The sequence below is a fragment of the Sinocyclocheilus anshuiensis genome, unplaced genomic scaffold (assembly GCF_001515605.1).
Source record: "Sinocyclocheilus anshuiensis isolate Anshui unplaced genomic scaffold, SAMN03320099.WGS_v1.1 scaffold758, whole genome shotgun sequence".
In the NCBI taxonomy this organism is placed as follows: Eukaryota; Metazoa; Chordata; class Actinopteri; order Cypriniformes; family Cyprinidae; genus Sinocyclocheilus; species Sinocyclocheilus anshuiensis.
This window is the reverse complement of record NW_015548126.1, coordinates 2855627-2877730: the sequence shown is the minus strand read 5'-3', so window position 1 is coordinate 2877730 and position 22104 is coordinate 2855627. Positions and strand designations below refer to the sequence as shown.

The following is a 22104-nucleotide window of genomic DNA, read 5'->3' as shown; positions in this document are numbered from 1 at the left end:
CGGCAGAACAACAACAATGTGCTACATGTTTCTTTTCCCCTCATTTTTTCCAATTGACGGAAATCCATCGTAGCGACGGAAAGTTTAAAACTTTGATCCCTGAGTAGTATTTACATCATACTGCACAACAGTAATATATTTCTGATAATTTCATTAAGCTAACCCGAATTTATATTTTGACGGGTTGCCATGAGGAACTTGTTTCTGTAGGTCTATGTAAATGATATGAAGATAGTTTTACTCCAATGAAACTGTCAAATGCTCATGAAGTGACTCTTAGAGGGAGTCAGGGCAGTTCTGGAGATGTTGTTCATGTATTTATGTTCTCATGTAGTGATAAGACAAGCTGAAATCACCGCGAGCGTCGCACACTTTGTATGTGTAGGAAACAACACCGCGCGTCTGCGCCATTTACATACACAGACACGCAGAACATGCTGGATCCATAATTAAATAGTATTTTTGCGGCTTAATATTTACAGATCCGTGATTCCGTCCGCGTTTTCCGCATCGCGAAAATCATAGATAATATTGAGGTGTTTTGCAACTTCAGTGCAACGTTAGTGGATTGTGATTTATTGCAGCTTAAGCAACGTCTGCTGCTGCCTTACATTTGAGAGACTGGTGATGGTGATCACTGAAGCAGCTCCAGTTAGCAAGCGCTTTTGGAGTGAGAGTGAATTCCGCATTGATTGGTCGGACTCATGACTCCCAACAAATCAGATGAGCGGTGGGCGGAGACTGCTTTAGGCCACAGAGCGGTGAGTTCAGACAGGCTGCATCAGAGCCAAATAGCGCGTTTCAAAATTAAGTTATTTTATCGGCGAATCGGTTTTAAAAATGACCGATAATCATAAAAATGCTTAATATCGGCGCCGATAATCGGTCGACCCCTACTTTCTGTGCAAAGCCAACTTATGACCATGCTAATTATGATCAACAGCTCATCTCTATTCTTTGCTCTTATCAACCATATAATGCGTTATGGACGCTTCATATTAAATCTTAAGTATACGCATGTTTACCACGTTGCTGATGACTGATAGCCTACTGTGTAGGTCTATACTGCTGTGATCTGTTTCAGGCTTTCTGTATAATAGCATTATAGAAATTAATTCATTCTAACATTTTAGAAATTGCATTCTCAACGAGAACATTGCAAAGATTTAGCCTAAGATTACATTTGCTGTGCGGGTCAGAAATGCACAGACGGACTGAAGGACAAGTCGCCAAAACTATTTTAAATGTCATTCATTGTCAATATTATCTTGTTTAAACATTTTATGTGTTTCAAAGAACTCTTGTCGCTATCTGCGATGCATGCATGCAGAGTGCAAGATTTGCGCATGCTTTGGGGTTATCATTTATTTTATTTTTTTTTGTCTCATTTTTTTTTTCATATCATTGTATAGTAAAATAATTCACTTTGTTATGCAGATGCAAAACGTGAATCTGCAGTCTTCGCAGTCTATTTTATAAATATTTGTATTTAGAATATTTTACTTAACCTGTTTTGTAACTTTACAAAAGTTATTTAATGCATAAGCAAGCCATTTAAAACCATTTTGTTCAGCGGCATCCGTTTAATCTTGATCAACAACTATGATCAACGAATTGGAGCGCCGATGATAATCCTGATATCCTGATAATGAAACAACTTAAAATCAATTCAAAACTGATTTTATTTATGTAAATTCATAATAACAACAAAATGTTGTGCTTTTGTAAAATAACGAAAACAAACAGGATGCGCTTTCTGCCGTCTCTGTCTCTGTGTGAACTGAATCGCATCTCCAAAAAGAACCAAAACTCGGCATGTGTGTCTCGCATAGAGAAATATATCTATACAAAGGTTGAAATGTCTACTTTTAAACGAACCAATTAAAAACAAAATTAAATACTCCCTGATTATGTATGAAGGTTGCATTTCTCTCTAAAGGCGCGTCCAGGCTACTGTGGAGATGAGAGTCAGCACTGTGCATTTCATCTTGCAGCGACAAGAAAACATTAGTTTATTAATAAATAATTAAAATGTCTCCTTTTTCTATACATTAATAATCATTAGGATACTTTTGCCTGTGCTTTATGGCAAACTTTATACGTGTGCTTGAGCGCGGAATATATTGAAGCTCATTATGGATTAGTAGGCCTATTGATTTAATATAAATGCGCTATTAGTTGAATAGCCTAATGGCTTAAACGAACGACTAGTTAACTAGAAAAATCTTTAGTCGGGGGCAGCCCTATTAAATACCCACTAGACGTCTCTATTAAAGTTTTTAAAGCATTTTTATAGGCGTTTTCATAGTCAGATAAATTCCACTTTAAGAATGGTCACGTCTGTAATGGAGAGATGTCACATCTGTAACATTGATTTTTCCTGTGAAAAACAAAAACGAAAATTTAAACAAAATGTATATTTTATGCTTTGTAAATAGCCAACCCTTCTCCGTTCGGCAGATATTGTTGCTTCTGGTTTGTGCATTGTAAATCGTGGAAAGTCTACAAAATATGTTGTCTCCCAGAAACTCGTGTCTTTTTTTGTCACGTCCGTAACGCATGTGTTTTTCTTTCATTTAAAATATAAAACAGGTTTATAGACTGATACTTTTCTGATGTCTGGACTCTATTTTAAGGGGTTTAGAAAAATATAAAGAGATGGTTCAATATATTGGTAATTAATATAATTTATGAGAATTTATATTTCAGGTTTTGACTGCAAATGTCACGTCCGTAACGGTGGAATTGCCCAGAAGGGGCACAGTGTCATTTACACAAATGCTAAACACCATCATGGTAACACGCATGAAACTGAAATAATGCAATAAACATTAATTTAACAACATTAGATGTAACACATACAACCCTATTCTAAAGTGATAAGAAAAAACTAAGAAGAAACAGTTATTTCAATGAAAAAATATCAAATGTGAAATGTAATGCAGGGAATTCTGGGAATGTTAATTTATGGTTATTCACTGTAAATTATATGTTCTTTTTCACTTCCAAAAACTGTAGACTAAACTATCGTAAAATTACATGGTAATGTCCAATACAGTTTTTCACCATATATAGTAGGGGAACTTACCGTTAACCATTAGGTTTTTACTGTAGTATTTTTACAGTCTTTTACCATTAAAATCACAGTCATTTTTTACAGTACGTATCAACCTCAATTTTATTTTTTAATAATTATCCTCAAAATCTCAACGAATGCAGCAAGTAATTTGGTTATTGTTTGCTTTATATGATGAATACTGAGCATTTAGGCATCCTGCTGATTTGACGTACTACTTTTTAAATACTGTGTAGCAGGGAAGTATCCGTATTTGTTCCCAGGAACTGTGCATCCATTCGTCCTAACAAACTTTGAAAACCCTTTGATTACCCAAGTAAAACTTTCATCCAAAGTTTCTAATTTCCCTCATTTTTCTTTGTTGTTCTGCTTTATCTGAAAGAGCATCTGTTCTTTGCATTTGTCTGGGAGACATCTGAAAAAATCGTGCGCAGATGTCAGTTCAGGCAAATGATTTTCTTACAGTATTTTATCAAGAATATAGCCAGCGGTTGTCAAAAGCAAGGAGGGCGCTATATAGTGATGCAGTCTCGGCGGCCACGTGTAAGTAGTGCTCAGAGAGCTGGTAAATGGCCGTTGTGTGTGTCTATCTCGCCCTAACATCCTCAGGGGACCGGCATGAAAAGATTGAAAGTTTGCGACAGATGTCAGAGAACGAGGAGTGAACTTGGATGCATTCCTGAAGGAAGCCAAATGTTGCATATTTAATCCACCCTGACAGACTCTTTGAATCCATGTGAGAATGTAGCGCCTGTCTTGCTACTGAAGGAAGCGATTTTTCTTTGTTGAAACCTATTTTCTCACTCTACAGTTTCTCTTATTTATGTGGAATTATTTATTTAGAACTCAAGATGGATCTATGCTTAATGGTTCTTTTTCTCTTTAAGATGTGTTGGCTGAATGAAACGGAATGCTGGTGAATGCGCTCAGCTTTTTATATAAAACATATTTCTTGCGTTTTACAATCGTTTTAATGGCACGCTCGGGGAGATGTAGTATTATGAGTCTCCCGTATTGCTTTACTTTCGCGATCCTGTCGGAACACTAATACAGAATATTAGATTTGAGGTGAAATTGTGAGCTCTTGACGCTGTGAGAGCAGAGCACATTAGAGAAGCTATCCTGATGATAGTCAGTAGCGGTGTGCATTCGTCAGCTGTAAACAACCCGCTGCTTGGGTAGAACTGTTGGGGGAATTATCTGACAGCAACAGCAGACCTATATATCGTCTCTGGCCTCGACTCATCCTGCCCACTGATATGCTGAAAATGCCATGGCCCTTTATGATTCAGCCACAGTGGAAAAAGAGCAGCAATGATGTTCAGGGCAGAGCAAATCCATCCAACCATGGGTTATTTATTATTAATGGCTGTAAAAGCGATTAATCACATCCAAAATAAAAGTTTGTTATTTTGGATGCGATTAATCGTTTGACAGCACTAATTTTAATATATTTAAAAATGTAATTTATTATTGTGATGGTAAAGCTGAATTTTCAGCAGTCATTTCTCTGGTCTTCAGTGTCATGATCCTTCAGATATCATTCTAATATATTGATTTGGTGCTCAAGAAACATGCATTATTATTATTTTTAATAAACGTGTTAATGTTTATGTAAGTTTTTGTGGATACCATTTTCAATTTTTTCAAAATAACTTAATAGTTTTAAAAATACTTACTTTTGATCAATTTAATGTAGCCTTGATGAATAAAATGATTAATTTCTTTTAAAAAAGTACTATCCCCAGACATTTGAATGGTATATGACAACAAATGAAAATAATTATTGCAATTTAAACATGCATAAAATTGCTAATATTATAATAGACAAGATACATATACACTATACAAAAAATGGATACTGTATTGCATGTAAAAAAATAAATATTTTGTTACAAATTTAACCTAAAGTGCTGCACAGTGACTTTAATAGATATTTTTAAGCTCTGTTCATTCACATTTAGCATCCAAACAAACTGATTAACTAAATTAATTTGGCCTTTTCAATGGCCCGTGAAAAGGAGAAAAGTTTAGGTGAGCATATTGGATTATTCCCTGAACTCGCTTGGCAGTAAAGCTGTGTGTGCAAACAGTGTGACATTAAATATAAAATAAAAAGACAAATACGCACCTATACAATGTTATTAATATCATTTGTTCAGCAACATTATTTTCATGCCCACATGACTAATTAGATCCTCAGAGCCACTCGTGCTCTTTGAGTCTAATGAGCTCACATAATCATGTTACATTTACACATGACCTTTTGATTCCCCTCGTTTGTGATATTGCTCAATGTTTCCTCATCTTGAAGTTCACTTGGAATTTTAATGCTGCCAAATCTAGATTTCTTTACACTTTTCTCTATGGCTATGTTTACCAGTCATCTTCTTTTAACAAGTGTTAGATATTAGTTGTCATCGCTGTCCACATTAATGAATTTAAAAATGTTTTCGCTTAAACAGCCAGCAGACATTTTCAGCACGGAGCCATTTGTTTATGCATATTTAATGTATTCAGCATAACACCAGGCCAATACTTTTGGATTTTGTTACCATTTGTATGTTTATATGAAAAACATAATGCTGAAATTTTTCTGCAGGCTTCTCAAAGAGTTTTTTTTTTTTTTCGATTAATCACATCCAAAATAAAAGTTTGTGTTTACATAATATATATGTGTGTACTGTGTTGATATGTATATATAAATATCCACAAATACATGTATATTTAGAAATATATATGTAATAGGTATTTATATTTACATATGTGTTAATATGAAATAAATATGAAACCCTTTAAAGGTTTGGGGTTGGTTAATATTTTGAAAAGTCTTTTATGCTCACCAGACTGCATTCATTTAATCAAAAATACAGTAAGAACTTTGAAATTGTTAAATACTGTTTCAATTTAAAATAACTGTATTCTATTTTAATTAGTGCTGTCAAACGATTAATCGCGATTAATCGCATCTCTATGGCTATGTTTACCAGTCATCTTCTTTTAACAAGTGTTAGATATTAGTTGTCATCGCTGTCCACATTAATGAATTTAAAAATGTTTTCGCTTAAACAGCCAGCAGACATTTTCAGCACGGAGCCATTTGTTTATGCATATTTAATGTATTCAGCATAACACCAGGCCAATACTTTTGGATTCATTTGTCATTTGTATGTTTATATGAAAAACATAATGCTGAAATTTTTCTGCAGGCTTCTAAAAGAGTTTTTTTTTTTTTTTTTAAGTTTTATCTACAAAGAACTGGACTCTTTGGTCTCTGGACTCTGGATAATTTAGTTGCAAGCATAGAGGGCCAGGGGTAAAGAAGCAATATAAAATTCAAACTAACTATTGGCTCAGAGGTGCAAACCTCAGCCTCATTAAAGAGTTATATAAAAGAAGACTTCACAGGTTGTGAATGGACTTGTGAAGTAGCGAGAAGCAAATGCCTTTTAACCTTCATACGAGTTAATCTGGATTTTTAATGCACACCTTCACGGCTCTGCTCTTATAATGTCACCCGAGCAGCGGATAAGTAAAAGGAGCAATTACGAACTGATCCAAGGACAGCCTAATGGCTGTCGTATTCTCAGAAACCGAAGCTCACTCCCAATGATTTCACTGTCACCAAAAGTCATCTCTGCAACTGCCGTTTTGACGCTCGATATCGATTTCTAGGCTCCTCGCAAAACGACTCTCTTCTCAGGATCAATGGAAATGCAATTTGAGAGAAGCTTCTCCTGCTGTAATGAAAAACTTTGCAAAATACATGTGTTGCAGACAGAAGTCCCTAACGGCTGGTACAGATTAAAGGAGAAGAGATTCTCCTTTAATCAGCTGGCTTTTAACTCCCTCTTCTTAAAGAAGCACGTAACATTTACATTAGAAAACCATGGGCTTTTAGACTCACAGTTCTGTCAGCATGTTAATGGAGCCCTCATTGTTGAGATCTGATGTTTCCTGTTTGATTTCTTCTCCAGTGCCCCTCATCACTGCAAAGGGAAATGATGTGGAGAGTCCAACAAAGGTAAGGGCTGACGCATGTTTACTGTTGTGTATCAGAGTATGACTGCACATTGATTTTAAATTGTAGATCTGTAATATCCCGTCCTTTTTTTTTTTTTTTGGTATGCTTGCCTCATGACCGACCCATCACCTCTTGTACAAGTTTTGTTTATCCAGCGCTATGAATGCAAGCTTACCATTACACCCCTAATATATGTAATATACACTTGCCTGGAGGAAAAAAGTTGCTATTTGGATTTAAATAAGCAAATACTGAAGGATGAAATTCTAGGATTGTATCGTTATTGCAGTGATTAATTAATATGTTTCTGGCATGTTGTTTGTTTTGCAACAGTTGTGTAACCCTAACTGTTGCAGTGTCTAGCTTTTCATTCAAACAACCATGTTGGAAGACGCACCCATATACATATTGCATGATGAAAATGTCAAGATTCATTGGACTCATGCTACTGTTGCTCTATGCTCTACTGAAACAGCCTGAAGCAAATTATAAAACCATCTAAAAAGCAGTAGTTATGCATTGCTCAAATCATCTATATGCATTGTAATGTCCAGTTTCTGGAGTTGAACAGGTTGTAAAAATTTCACAAGGCAAAAATTTAATTGATCAGTTATCTCCCACAACATAGCCTACTGTTTATTAGCGGTTATCATTAGTTGCCAAGAAGTGCATTCCTGAGTTAATTTAATCTCTGCATTTTAATCAGTACTTGTTGCTTATTTGGTAACACATCTATCTTCAAATTGAGAGGCTGTGTGCTTGTGTCATTGTCTTGCAATAAGCATTGCATTGAGTGTGTATAACTATAAGAGACTTTGACAGGGGCCTTCACAGCTGAAATGCTGACGCATTCATGGTCGATTGAATGTAAATAAAGGATAACCATTCCTATACTTTGTATCAGTACCATTTTAATGAACAGTTCCCACTAGGTCCTTTCAGACAGATGGAGAGTAGAAGAAATAATACATGAAATAGTTGAGAAGCTTCTCTTGATTTGCACAGCAGTGGGATGACAGGATGGACAATTGTTCAGGCCCTCCTACTGTTAAATCAATGCTCTTCAAAGACAGCACATCCTCGAGCTCATGAGGTGAAAGGATTGACTGGTTGCAATCAAGGATCCAAATGAATGGTGCTGCTGCTGTCATTGAAGTTTCTCTTTTTCTGCCTTTTCAGTGTGTGTTTGATTAGGGCTGTCAGTCGATTTGAACATAAATTACATGATGCTGAAATTCATTAATTAAATCACAATTAAATGCATAAATCAATATATGCTAAGAAATAATTCAGTGACATAGAAAGGATTAGAGAGAGATTTAAAAAAAAAAAAAAAGGGAGGTCAGGGGTTGTGATTTATTTTCGTTGAAAATAAGAATCATGAAGGTTAGTTGAGCATTCGTTCTGTAGCATCTTGGAAAATACGTTGAATTTTTATGACTGTGTGTGAAGTTTCAAGCTGTTCATCTTTGTCGATTCTGTTTTATTCCATTGCAGACTTTCCGCCTGTTTCTGAACGCAAGAGTATGTTTTGTGTGTAACTGGCTCGGTCATCTCATTCTGTGCTGCCTGTTCTCATTCAGGAGATATGATTATATAGATTAGTTCATTTTAACACTTTTAAAATATAAATAAATGTATTAGTTATGCTAGATTAACGTTAAAGGGATAGTTCACCCAAAAATGAAAATTCTGTCATTAATTGCTCACCCTCATGTCATTCCAAACCCGTAAGACCTTCGTTCATCTTCAGAGCACAAATTAACATATTTTTAGATGAAATCCGAGTACTCAAGATGGCGGCGCGTTCACACGCTGCGGCTTCTCTCCAATTTCAATTCTCTGTGTGTATGTGCTATACATGTGGAAGAATTGACAATAAAGCAGACTTGACTTGACTTGAGAGCTTTCTGACCGTGTATAGACAGCGACACAACTACCACTTTCAAGGCCCAGAAAGATAGTAAGGACATCGTTAAAATAGTCCATGTGACATCAGTGGTTCAACTGCAATTTTATGAAGCTACAAAAATACTTTTTGTGCGCAAAGAAGACAAAAACAATGACTTTATTCAACGATTTCTTCTCTTCCATGTCAGTCTTCGGCACGCGTTCACGTGAGGACTACAACGAATGCTTGTGGTGCTACTGACGCAGGAGCTGGCGTTCTGATGTAGAAAGTCCATCTCACTTAGTTTATCATCTGTATGTTCTGGTTTGAATAAGTAAGGCCGGGCAAAAATATTGCAAGTCATCCTCTCTGTCGAAATATTCAGACATGTTTACAAAGATTGTTTTATGCACGGCAGAAATTGACACGAAAGAGAAGAAATTGTTGAGTAAAGTTATTTTTGTTTCTTTGCACACAAAAAGTATTTTCATAGCTTTATAACATTACTGTTGAAACACTGATGTCACGTGGACTATTTTACCAATGTCTTTACTACCTTTCTGGACCTTGAACGTGGTAGTTGCATTGCTGTCAGAAAGCTCTTGGATTTCTAAGAAAAATACAATTTGAACATTTATACAAATAAAAAAATATTTAGTTGTGTTAAATGGACAATCTTAGTATTTTTGTGTTATTGATTCCATTTTTAGGTATGTTTGTTTCATTTTACCAAATCAAATAACAATTAAGACAATAATTAATTAATTTATATATTATTATAATAATGAATACAATATATTCATACATATTTATTTAATTTTGTTACTTTTATTAACTACTGTTAAACAAATGTGACACCATTAGCACCACATAGTCATAGTTTCAACATAGCAACATTCAGTAGAATGTTTTGAACAAAAAGTTGTATCTCATTTGTTGGAGTTCCTGCTTTAGCTAATGACTTTCCCTGATGGATGGATGAATGAATGATTGATATGATTGCATTATAGCAGTCAGGTTTGGCATGTCATCTCAATGACACTGTTGCAAATTGAATGTGTTAGAAAATAAGTCAGGCTAAAAGTGAAATTGCTGTCTTATACAGTTTATTGCGACTTTCTTTCTCGCGTTAGGAGTCACCAATGTGTTAAGAAGATGCATTTTTTAAATATAAAGGCATCCTAGTGTTGGGTTGCAGGAAAAGTGCTTTTTTACTTTATGAAAGTTATTCTTTTTGAAGTTTTCTTCATAATACCTATGCAGTTCACGTGACACTATGTCTGTACAGGACAGTGGTTGCATGCAAATAATGTTGTTGTGTCGTACACTTGTCCTTGCTCTTGGATACAGGTCAGGGATTACAATTTGACTTGAAATATGGAGAAAAACCTGCAAGTCATGTGATTTACAGCACAACAAACAGCTCATAAAAGATATACCAAGGTGCAGTTTTCATCTTCAACTTTTCATTCTTGCATGACCTTTGATGTCAACTTTTTTCTCAATAACCAGCCGCATTGGTCATGCAGCTCGAGAAACGGCGCTGGACTCGGAATCTCAATGACTCAGGGAACAGAGGGCAAATGAGACTCGACAGGTCACTGGTGTGTGCTGGAATACTCTCCCATATATCACGAGAACCGAGAGAGCGAACCAACCTTGGCCTGCGTATGAAAAAAAATGAAAGGTGGGTCCAATCAAGGATGTTTCAGAAGATTCCCTTGATTGAATTGCTCTTGGAAGACGAGCACACATATTAAACCCAACTCCAATTAAGCTTGGCCCTGTAATTTCAAGCAGCCTTGCCCATGTGAAACGACTGGTGATTCATTTTTACCTCTTCAAACAGGTTCAGTCCTGTCAGTGCTGGTTTAGCTGAAGGATATCGAGAGCCAGCTGGCAAATGTCACTCAAGCTACTTGCTGCTGCTTGCAATCTTGGCATGCTTGCACTGGCAGTTCTGGGCTTCGCCATCTGTGCTGAACTGTCCTTTCTGATGATCTCTCCGAATCCCGCAGAAGAGCATTTTTGACATACTTGGAAGCAATGGGAATGGTGAAGGAACGGCGCTTTTCTGGGCTTGCATGGTTCCTTTCCTACAGAAAGATGAGAAACGGCCATCATAAGGAATTATCTTGAGACCCGTTGCTCAGATCAGGCATCAATGGAGAGAAACTGTTTTTTCCAGTGAGCTTTGTGACAACAATTGCTTAAACTATAGGGTGTGGATGGGACAGGATGGGAAGTTAATTCTGACTCTGCCATTGAAAAGTAATTGGTTCATTGAATGCTGTATCAGCAGCAAAACAGGCTCCCGGCAGCCCTGAGATGCCACAATCTGTTGAATTTATGATTTTCTTGTATGACCTTGTAAAGCAAGGAAACACATTTTATGAGTCCCACATGTGTCTTGTGTTTTTTATTTGATATTCTTCGCACTGCCCACATGCAGCCATTCTCTTCTGGGTGCATTGCTTTTGTCTCTGATGTCCCCAGTGTACCACATGTTGGTGGGTAGAGTTTGTCTTTCATTCCTTCTCGGTTTTGTCTTGGACTATCATTTTGTTTGTGTTTGCAGGAAAAATAAACCCTTCCTCAGGTCTCTAAAGTTAAATAATGTTTTGTTGTTTTTCTTCTTTGTAATGTTTTTTTTTTATTAATTTATTCTTAAAATGAATTGAATTTCTAGTTTTTATAATTGCTTATTTAGTATTTTTATTTTTTTACTTTTAGAAGAGTGTTTGACATAGATTCAACTTGTCAGCTCATTAGTAGAGACTTTCAGACCTGAAGTACTTGTGACAAAATACGATGTGTCAGATCTACGTCACGTTCAGTAGCTCTTAAAGAAATGGCAGTCAAATAACCTAATAACCCAGCTGCTGTGATGTCTGGTAATCAAAGAACAAAAGAAAAGTGAAAATCAAGAACTTTTATAGTTTTAAGGATTCATCTATATTTAATTTAAAATTTTGTTTTTGATAATTGTATTGAATTTATGTATATTTAAGTAATCTAATAAATGTTAAAATTGATAGCTCTCAATTATGCTGTAATGTTGAATGGCTAGTCAATGGGTAAATATTAGGGGGAAAACAATTACCTAGAGACATCAGATTCAGTAGTATTGGTATCGGTAATGGCCTTCAGTCATAAAAAAATGGCATTAAACAAATATAAAAAAATACTGTCTTTATATGAGGGGCCGTACAAGCCATAATTCATTCTGGCACTCTCACACACTTACATTCTCCTTTCACATACATATATTTTTGCTTTCACACACTTACATTCTTCTTTCACATACATATATTTTTGCTTTCACACACTTACATTCTTCTTTCACATACATATATTTTTGCTTTCACACACTTACATTCTTCTTTCACATACATATATTTTTGCTTTCACACACTTACATTCTTCTTTCACATACATATATTTTTGCTTTCACACACTTACATTCTTCTTTCACATACATATATTTTTGCTTTCACACACTTACATTCTCCATTCGCATGCATACATTTCTACTCTCACACACATACATTCTCCTTACACATACACATATATATATATATATAGAATGTATGTATGTCTGAAGAAAATATGTGTATGTTAGAGAAGAATGTATGTATGTGTGAGAGTATAGTGGAAACGGAAGGCAGGTCAGGCGCGATCAGGGTCATTGGGACAGGTCCTGATCAGCATGGCTGAGGTAGATGAGGCGGCCGCAGAAGTATTTCAGCAAGTCATGAGGGTTTAAAAAAAAAATATATATATATATTATCATCGTGAAAAGGTTACATGGTCTCGTCCCTTGAGGGAGTTGTGATTGAGGACGCGGCTCTGCCTCAGTCGTGTTGCCAGATACACGTATTATAAGCTTCTATGGATTTTTTTTTTCTCTGTTCATTGTAAAGCGATCGAGTCCCTTCAGAAAATTTGAAATAAACCGCTCGATTCATTTGGATTAGTGTTATGATCTCTTTATGAACTTCTTGAAGTATCAAAGTGGTAGTTGTGTAGGTTGTTGATGGAAGGACATTGTCTTCATTTGTGTTTTGAAAATTAATGCAAGTCTTGCAGGTTTGGAATGACAGAGAGTGAGAAATAATGACAATTTTTCATTTTTGGGTCAACTAACCATTTATCTTTTTGCAGTTTGATATCTTAAATTAATAATTAGTAAATTCCAGGTGTGAACATAAGCAGATATTGTGTGGCTGCCCAGTTAAACTTTAATTTTTCATATTCATTTGTGTGTTTTAAATTTGTACTGCACATAGAATAACATATAAATGACACAGACTCACAATTCTGGCGTCATCTTCAGCATTCTGCTCTTTTCTTGAAGGGCTTCCATCACTCACACTCAGTGTCATCAGACTCCCAGTTTGCAATCTTATGAGAGGAGCTTCCTTCACTTGACACTGCAGAAGTCTGGGCCAATTCTATTGAAAAAGGATAAAAAACAAAAACACTTATTTCAGTAATTTAAATTTACATTAGGACTGTAAATATGGTAAAATAATTGTGATTACCCCTAATTTTGAGTATGCTGAGAACGGTCTATAATACGGGTGTCAAATCGTAAACTTATTTTATTTTTTTTACATACTTCATTCTAGGGTCAATGAAATGAAACTGTGCAATATTCACATGGAGGCCTGAAACAATTTAAGTATTTATTTAATCTGATTATTAAATACATTTGTATAATTTTAATTAGTAACATGAGTAATAAGGCATCTTAAAATGAACAGTGTACCACATTAGAATAAGTTAACGTGTTAAGAATTTATCTTACTATTAATTTATTATTTATAATGTGAAAAGAAAATACAGATAGATTCAGACATATTTCTCCATTAAAACATTGTATATCTATAAATATTTAGGACATTATTTAACCCAAAATAGCATGCCATATGAATTGATAAAGACTGGTTTCAAGCTAAAGTACCTGCATGCTCTGCCAGTGGGCACTGAAGGAAATTGAAAGACTGACGGATTTACAGTTTAACGTACCTTTAACTCACTTTCACGATGCTTGCATAAACGTAATTGTCATAAGAAAAACTTGATGGTAGCGCGTTTGTGTCTTGACACAGATATCACGACATAACAGACATGATATTCAGCGCTGAGAACAAGCAACATACAGATTACGCAGTTCACACTTAAGCCTATGGCGCAACGTACAGATTACGAAGTTCACACTAAGCCTATGGCGAATGTTAGCTTTTAAACGCGCTCTAATTTCAGAGTTTTGCATTAGATAACGTCAATAAAATGACTGGTAAATGTTCCGCGTTATGCCAGCTTTGTCTGCAGAAAGACTGCTCGTTTGCAGCGGGCGAGACGGACACTTCAACACGGTGTTATGCGTCAGAAAAACTAAATTGATAGCGCCTAACGTTAATGTTTAACAGTCCCACTATTACCGTTTCAAAGCATGGAAACTGCGAAATGCCACACATCTCTGCACCTCACGAACACGAACTTAACACTAAACCTGACAAAAACATGCGCAGTTAGTAATTTCTAAATGTGTTCACCACCAATCATATTTTGAGTAAAATTATCAACGTGTACTTTTATAAAGAGAAAAGCAATCCAACTTACGGTCTCGGTCCATTGAAGAAAAAATGGCGTCGTCGCATTGCGGGGCAGCAGTCATTGAAGGGCGGAGTCCAGACAATTTGGCGGGTTTTTTATTCTGCACTTTTAGTGTAAAAGTGAAATTACACCATATAACAACACTGAGCATGAGTACTGTTTAACACTGTAGATTGTTAATTCAACTCTTTGGGAATTAATAACTTTTAACACTGCAAATATTACACTGCTGATTTTACTGTGTAATAAAGTAATAATTTATTAAATTATCTGATGCACTGAAGACGGACACAAAGAGGAGAGAATAGTCGCGCAAACAGAGAAAATACTGTAACGTTACCAGACAGCATAGGCGCGGGACGTGGGTGTGCTGGGTGCTGGAGCAGCACCCCCTGTTTTTTCTGTGGGAAACTTTAACTGTTTAACTGTTGGGAATAAAAAAAAAAATCGGGAGTGTCTATTTACACTAAGTGCAAATATCCCGCCTTGTTGGCAGAGGCTTACACTAATTCCACCCACCAACGTGTAATTGGGCTAGTCATCATTACAAAAGACGGCTATCAATCGTCAGATTCAGTGGCGCAATTGGTAAAATTTGTGTCATACTCCTTTTGACGCGATCGACCCGGGTCCGAATTTGCCTTTTGGCTAACTTTTTTTTCTCCCTTTTCAAATTTCAAATAACATCAGAAAAGCATTTATTTTTAATAAAAATGAAGGAAATCATCAAAAAGTTGAAAATAAAATATCGGGTAGGGTTAGGGTAGGTGTAGGGAGGGCTTTTGTCCCAATAAGGTGGCATCCATTTAATAATTTGAATTAAAATTAAAATTTACACAAGTTATTATTGCATACTGTTTTATAATGTATTACAATGCTGAGGTGCAGATAATTGCCACTATTTGCAATAAGTAATTAGCAGAATACCCTGCTATATTAACATAGTAGGCTATAGGCTAAATATAATCTATAGCTATTTGCACTTTAGAATAAATGAACACGTGTTAAGAATTTATCTTACTGTTAATTTATTTTTTATAATGTGAAAAGAAAATACAGATAGATTCAGACATATTTCTCCATTAAAACTTAACTTTGTATATCTAGAAATATTTAGGACATTATTTAACCCAAAATAGCATGCCATATGAATTGATAAAGACTGGTTTCAAGCTAAAGTACCTGCATGCTCTGCCAGTGGGCACTGAAGGAAATTGAAAGACTGACGGATTTACAGCTTAACTTCGCTTTAACTCACTTTCACGATGCTTGCATAAACGTAATTGTCATAAGAAAAACTTGTCGACAGATATGACGACATGACAGACATGATATTCAGCGCTGAGAACAAGCAACGTACAGATTACGCAGTTCACACTTAAGCCTATGGCGAATGGAAGTTTTTAAACGCGCTCTAATTTCAGAGTAAGGCATTAGATAACGTCAATCAAATGACTGGTAAATGTTCCGCGTTATGCCAGCTCTGTCTGCAGAAAGATTGCTCGTTTGCAGCGGGCGAGACAGACACTTCAACACGGTGTCATGCGTCACAAAAACGAAATTGTTAGCGCGTAATGTTTAACAGTCCCACTATTACCGTTTCAAAGCATGGAAACAGCGAAATGCCACACTCAATGCTTTCAAAAACAAATCCATTTGATGCATTTGATGAATTCTCTCATTTGAGTAGAAAACCGCCCAAATGTGGCTGCTTCAGACTTCCTCGTAGTAACTGCTTCAGACTTCAGTGCCAGACTCGTAGTAAAACCAGGCCTCGGCGGGAATGGAGGCGAGAGGATCTGTCAGCGAACCAAAATGAAAGAAGCTAAAAGCATATACAACATAAATTGTAAGCACATTCCAAAAAGTTATTTTACACGTAACATTAATCACCTTTTTTCAGGAAATCGAACCGGCATGAGAAACTTTCACTCTTCTAACGTTACACGTTACATCTCTGCACCTCACGAACACGAACTTAACACTAAACCTGACAAAAACATGCGCAATTTCTAAATTCTCTTGTACTTTTATAAAGAGAAACGCAATCCAATTTACCGTCTCTGTCGCTTCGCGAGGCAGCTGTCATTGAAGGGCGGAGTCCAGACAATTCGGCGAGTTTTTTATTCCGCACTTTTAGTGTAAAAGTGAAATTACACCATATAACAACACTGAACACGAGTACTGTTTAACACTGTAGATTGTTAATTCAACTCTTTGGGAATTAATAACTTTTAACACTGCAAATATTACACTGCTGATTTTACTGTGTAATAAAGTAATAATTTATTAAATTATCTGATGCACTGAAGACGGACACAAAGAGGAGAGAATAGTCGCGCAAACAGAGAAAATACTGTAACGTTACCAGACAGCATAGGCGCGGGTACAATGCTGAGGTGCAGATAATTGCCACTATTTGCAATAAGTAATTAGCAGAATACCCTGCTATATTAACATAGTAGGCTATAGGCTAAATATAATCTATAGCTATTTGCACTAAGTGTAAATAGCCTCTATCGCTATTATTGGCCAGTAACAGAGCAAAATAAACATTTAATAAATGTAAAAATAAATAAATAAAAATGAAATAAATTGGCAACGAGTATGGGAATCGGCTCATTTCATAGTAAAAAAAATAAATAAAAAAATCAGCAATTGGAATCGGTCACGAAAAATCCTGATCAGTGCATCCTTAGCTGGAATAGAGTTAGACCTACCTGAAAGACCTGAAAAAGCATGGTTCATTTCAGTTTTATCTTCGAACTATTGTACCTGTTTGTGCAAAAATGGTTATCATTTATTATAATACAATGTTACAGTCAACAATGAAAACAATAAGTCTTATTTATTGCTTTATTGATTGTGGCAAGGCCTGTGAAAATTTTGGCAGGGCAAGTAAAAAATTTTAACCACTGGCCAAACCGGGCCAGTAGAAAATTTCTTTAGCGTTGAGACCTGTCAATACGATCAAAATCAGTATCATAACACTTGTACACAGATCTGTAGAACACGTAGGTTACATAATGATATTTTAAAATTAAAAACTTAAAATATGTACTTGAAAAGAAAACAGGATGACTTTGAATAGCATCATTGTAAAATTGTGAGGAAGAGCTGAGCAAGTCTTGCACATGTATTTCCTGGTCTGAGAGTGACTTCCTGCTTAAACAGGAAGTAATGGATACCAAAAAAAGGTAGAAATGTATGTATGTGAAAGGAGAATGTATGTGTGTGAAAGCAGAAATGTATGTATGTGTAAGGAGAATGTATGTGTGTGTGAGAGAGAGTAGAAATGTATGTATGTGAGAATGGAGATTGTAAGTGTGTGACAGTAGAAATGCATGTGTGTGAGAGTACAAATGCATGTATGTGAAAGGAGAATGTATGTGTGTGAGAGTAGAAATATAGGATAATGTAAGTGTGTGAAAGCAAAAATATATATATATATATATATATATATATATACATATATATATATTAGGGGTGTAATGGTTCACAAAATTCACGGTTCGGTTCAATACAACACAGTGGTGTCACGATTCCGTTCGGTACGGGGGTAATTGGTTACGTCGCAATGTTGGAAATATTTCTGTTTTAAACCATGAAGGCAAGCCAATGGATATCACACACAAGCAACGTGCAAACTTTGCACAAGAGTTATGCTGGTGAACGTCTTAATCTCAGTCATTTCACTATACAGAAAGTGAAAGTAAAAACGGAAGTACGGACTAATGACGGAGATTTCGGCATCTGACGTTGCATATTCTCTCAGAGACGACGGGAGACTAATCTACTTCAACATATGCTGATAACGGTATATAGCTGTTTTAATTTATTCCCTTAATATTACTAATATTACATAGTGAAAAAAAATTTGAAGAAACAAATTTCATATTAAACAGGTTGTTCTTGAAAGTCGGTGCTTGAAATAAAAGCTTTTTATTTCATTGACTTTTATTAATGACTGCAGTGTTAATATTTTAATTGTAGGCCTATAAATCATTGTATAGCTAATAGACCTGTATTAAAATACCTTTTTTTTTTTTTTAATTGAGGAGTAAATATATAGCCTAATCTTTTGTTATCCTTGCAGCACGGCAGTTATTTGGTATTTATTGCGGGGCAAATTAATTGTAATTTTAATTTAATAGGCCTAATAAAAGTAACTTCATAATAGTAATAATAATAAGCCTAATAAAAATAAGAATGTAACAGGCCTATATTAATTGAAAATGCCAAATATCTTAATATTGCCAACAATTTATGTTTTTGACAATATCTCTGGCTATCGTCGATACAAGATCATCGTCTTTCGATGCACCCCAGCAAGGGGAGGTTATCGCAGGGCAGACAGCACGTTGCCGGTTACGTCATTTGGGCTGCCTTGTTGAGCGCAGTGGCACTGAGAACATCATATTTCACACACTTTAAGCTGTTTTATTTTCCAAATGTAATAGGATTAGTCCAACAAATCGAATCGTTCGGTTTGTAATGCGCACTGAACCGAAAGCCTCGTACCGAATGGTTCAATATGAATACGTGTATCGTTACACCCCTAATAGCTTATGTATGTGTGTATATATATGTATGTATGTATGTATGTATGAATGTATGTATATGTGTGTGTGTGTGTGTGTGTGTGTGTGTGTGTGTGTGTATATATATATATATATATATATATTAGTCATAGTATTTATTGGTTTTTCATTGTATTTTGGTTTTCATTTTAAATCTAACTTTATTCATTCATTTTGATGTGCTTTTGTAATTATTGTTGTAGTAGTTGTTGTTGTTGTTATTAATATTTCTGTTTAGATAATCAATTTCTATTTCTGTTATTTACCAAGGAAGGATTTCTTTTTATTTTTTTATATTTTTTTCTAATATTAATATTCTATTTTCCTTCGTCGTAGTCAACAATAACAACACTGGGAAGAAAGAGCACTTTTCAGATAATTTTTAAATAAGGCTAAAGTCTATTCCCAAAATAAAACATTTGAATTTTAATTTTAAAATGATTAATAATAAATTAAATAAATTAATAAACTATTACCAGACAATTTATTTAACAGTGAACATTCCCCATTTAACTAGGTATGTATGTGTATAAAAAGTACAGAGATTGTAAGTGGATGATAGTGGGATTGGGAATGTTACCAATTTCCAGCAAGTAGACTTGGGATAGAATAAATATCTCACAAATACACTCTCTCTGTCATTCTGTGGTTAACTTAAAGCTGCTGTTGTGGGGTTTTAAAGATTAAAGTGGATGAGCAGGTTGTGTAATTTTAATGTGTCAGGTTTTTTTTACTGTAGACAATAGAAGGTCGGGGTTGTGTAATCCACAAAGTAGCATGATATAGCCACCTCCACTCTATTGTATTTTATCTGTTATCTAGACGACAGCTGTTGCACTGGCCCATTTTCTCCTGTTTAGTCCGCTTCAGAAAGTATGTGCAAAGAAGAGGAGGAGAAACCCTTGAGCTTGACTTAAACTACAGAACCTAATTAAGTCAGTGCCTTCTACCCACCCCTGGCACTGAATTAAATCAGTTCTGATGTGGTCCTTTCTGCCCATGCATAAATTTTCCTCACATTGCAATCAGATCAAAAATCTGACAGCACAACTATAGGCCTAGTCTGTGAAGACGTTTTGCCTGGCATCCTGTTATCCACTTTCTTCAAACAGATTTATATCGCTCCCCTGTTGATTATATGATGAAAATAAGTCTGTGAAAGGAAACATGCATATAAGTGAGAAATTTCTGTGTGGATGGGAGCTGTGTGGCACAATGTTAGGTGATCTACATCTATGGCATGGTGGGAGGGAGAAGATGTGCACAGTTTGTTTAGTGGTGACATGCCTCATTTCAAATGAATAGACAGAAAGAGAAAAAATGTTTTAGAACCAAATTTTTTTTTGTGGCAGTTCCCTATAGGGGTTGAATTTGACACGCAACCTCTCATAAAGGCTTTTAACATGCTGACAGTCAATTAACCCTAAAAAGTTACGTGACTAAATTCAGACCCATTAAACCACAGCCTTCAAAGTAGCGCTTTTGTAACAAATTCACCAGCCTCGACAGTGCATTTCAAGACAATTACTGTCGGATTTCAAATTCACCTGGTGTGTGCAGAGTTCTTATTATTAATGTGCATAGTTTTTTTTGTGAGGACTGTGGTAGTTTTGTGCAATTAAAGGTTATGGTTGTTATTTTGCCTACTTATTTGTTTAATATCTGTCAGTTAACCTATTGAAAGTGTGCACTTTGTATCAATTTATCCACAGGAGCACATCTGGTGGTCTCTGGTGGACATAAACCAGCCTAATTATACAGGGCTTTTTTACTGACTTTCAGACATCCCACTAACTAGTCGATTTTGCAAAGATGTAATTTTGAAAGTCCTGTGTGTGGAATTTCTTTTTCCTTCTGGCAAGGACCTACTTACTTAAAGTCAAAGTCTTATTGACATTTAAAGCTAGTTTGTCTGTAATAGATCAGACCTGTGTGAAAGATAAATCATTTAAATAGTGCCTCATTATTCTCTGCAATCAGTTTTAGATACCGAAAAACGGTAAAATGTGTTTAGAATGTGTGATCTGAATTTCTAGCCATTTATGAGTGATAATTAATGATCTGCTCATGATTATTTACTTAAAGGGGTAATGAAATGTGTTTATGCGGTTTAAGGCGACATTCTAATTTATTGAGATGCACTTGTATATCATTGCTCTTTTGTTGATTTTGATTGCTTCCATTGTCCTCATTTGTAAGTCGCTTTGGATAAAAGCGTCTGCTAAATGATTAAATGTAAATGTAGTCTTTGCAACTTTAGGGATCTTATCTATTCACGAACAGCTTGTAACACTCCAAAGAGAAAGGAAAACCTGAAATTGCATCATATGACCCCTTTAACTTGCTAATTCTGTATGGTATAAACTATGAATATTTTTCAAATATTTGATGCCACTAATGTTGCAAGCTTTGGCAAATCCAGTGATTAGCCTATTTCATCCTAAGAAGTGCTTGTTTCAACTGGGTAACTTCAGGCAAACTGATAAAAAATACCTGGAAGTACCATTCAAAAATTTGGGATACAAAAATATTTTTAACCCTAAAAGGGGTGACATATCCTGGGGGATGCATACAAACATTTGAGAGGCTGTGGGGAGAGGCAGTGAAAGTGTCATTTCTTGGTTTCATGTTGAAAGGGTTGTGATGTTTAGATTTGATGACTTTGTTCATACATTGTTTTTGTTTAGCTCACAGGCAGCGTTTAAAAACATCATGTGAAGATACTCACCCTCATATAAAAGTTGATGTATTTCACATATTTCCAATATTTTTAGGGGAGTTACATGTTTAAACAGTTGCTAAGCATTAGCTTATTATGTTTGTGTTTAAATTTTATGAATTTAATTTTTAAATTTTTTCATAATCTGCCTGTAAATGTTTGGATCTCAGGAGATATGTTGCCCTTTTAGGG

The 22104-nt window shown here is 35.5% G+C and overlaps 1 protein-coding gene across 3 annotated transcripts in view; it reads left to right on the top strand.

Moving 5' to 3' along the window:
- The window catches only part of b3glcta (beta 3-glucosyltransferase a), a 95698-nt gene that overhangs the window by 11222 nt on the left and 62372 nt on the right, over positions 1–22104 (top strand). For all 3 annotated transcript variants that reach the window (XM_016507820.1, XM_016507818.1, XM_016507819.1), the window contains one exon: positions 7054–7100. In XM_016507820.1, the coding sequence (XP_016363306.1) occupies positions 7054–7100 (47 nt within the window). The remainder of the gene's footprint in view (positions 1–7053; positions 7101–22104) is intronic.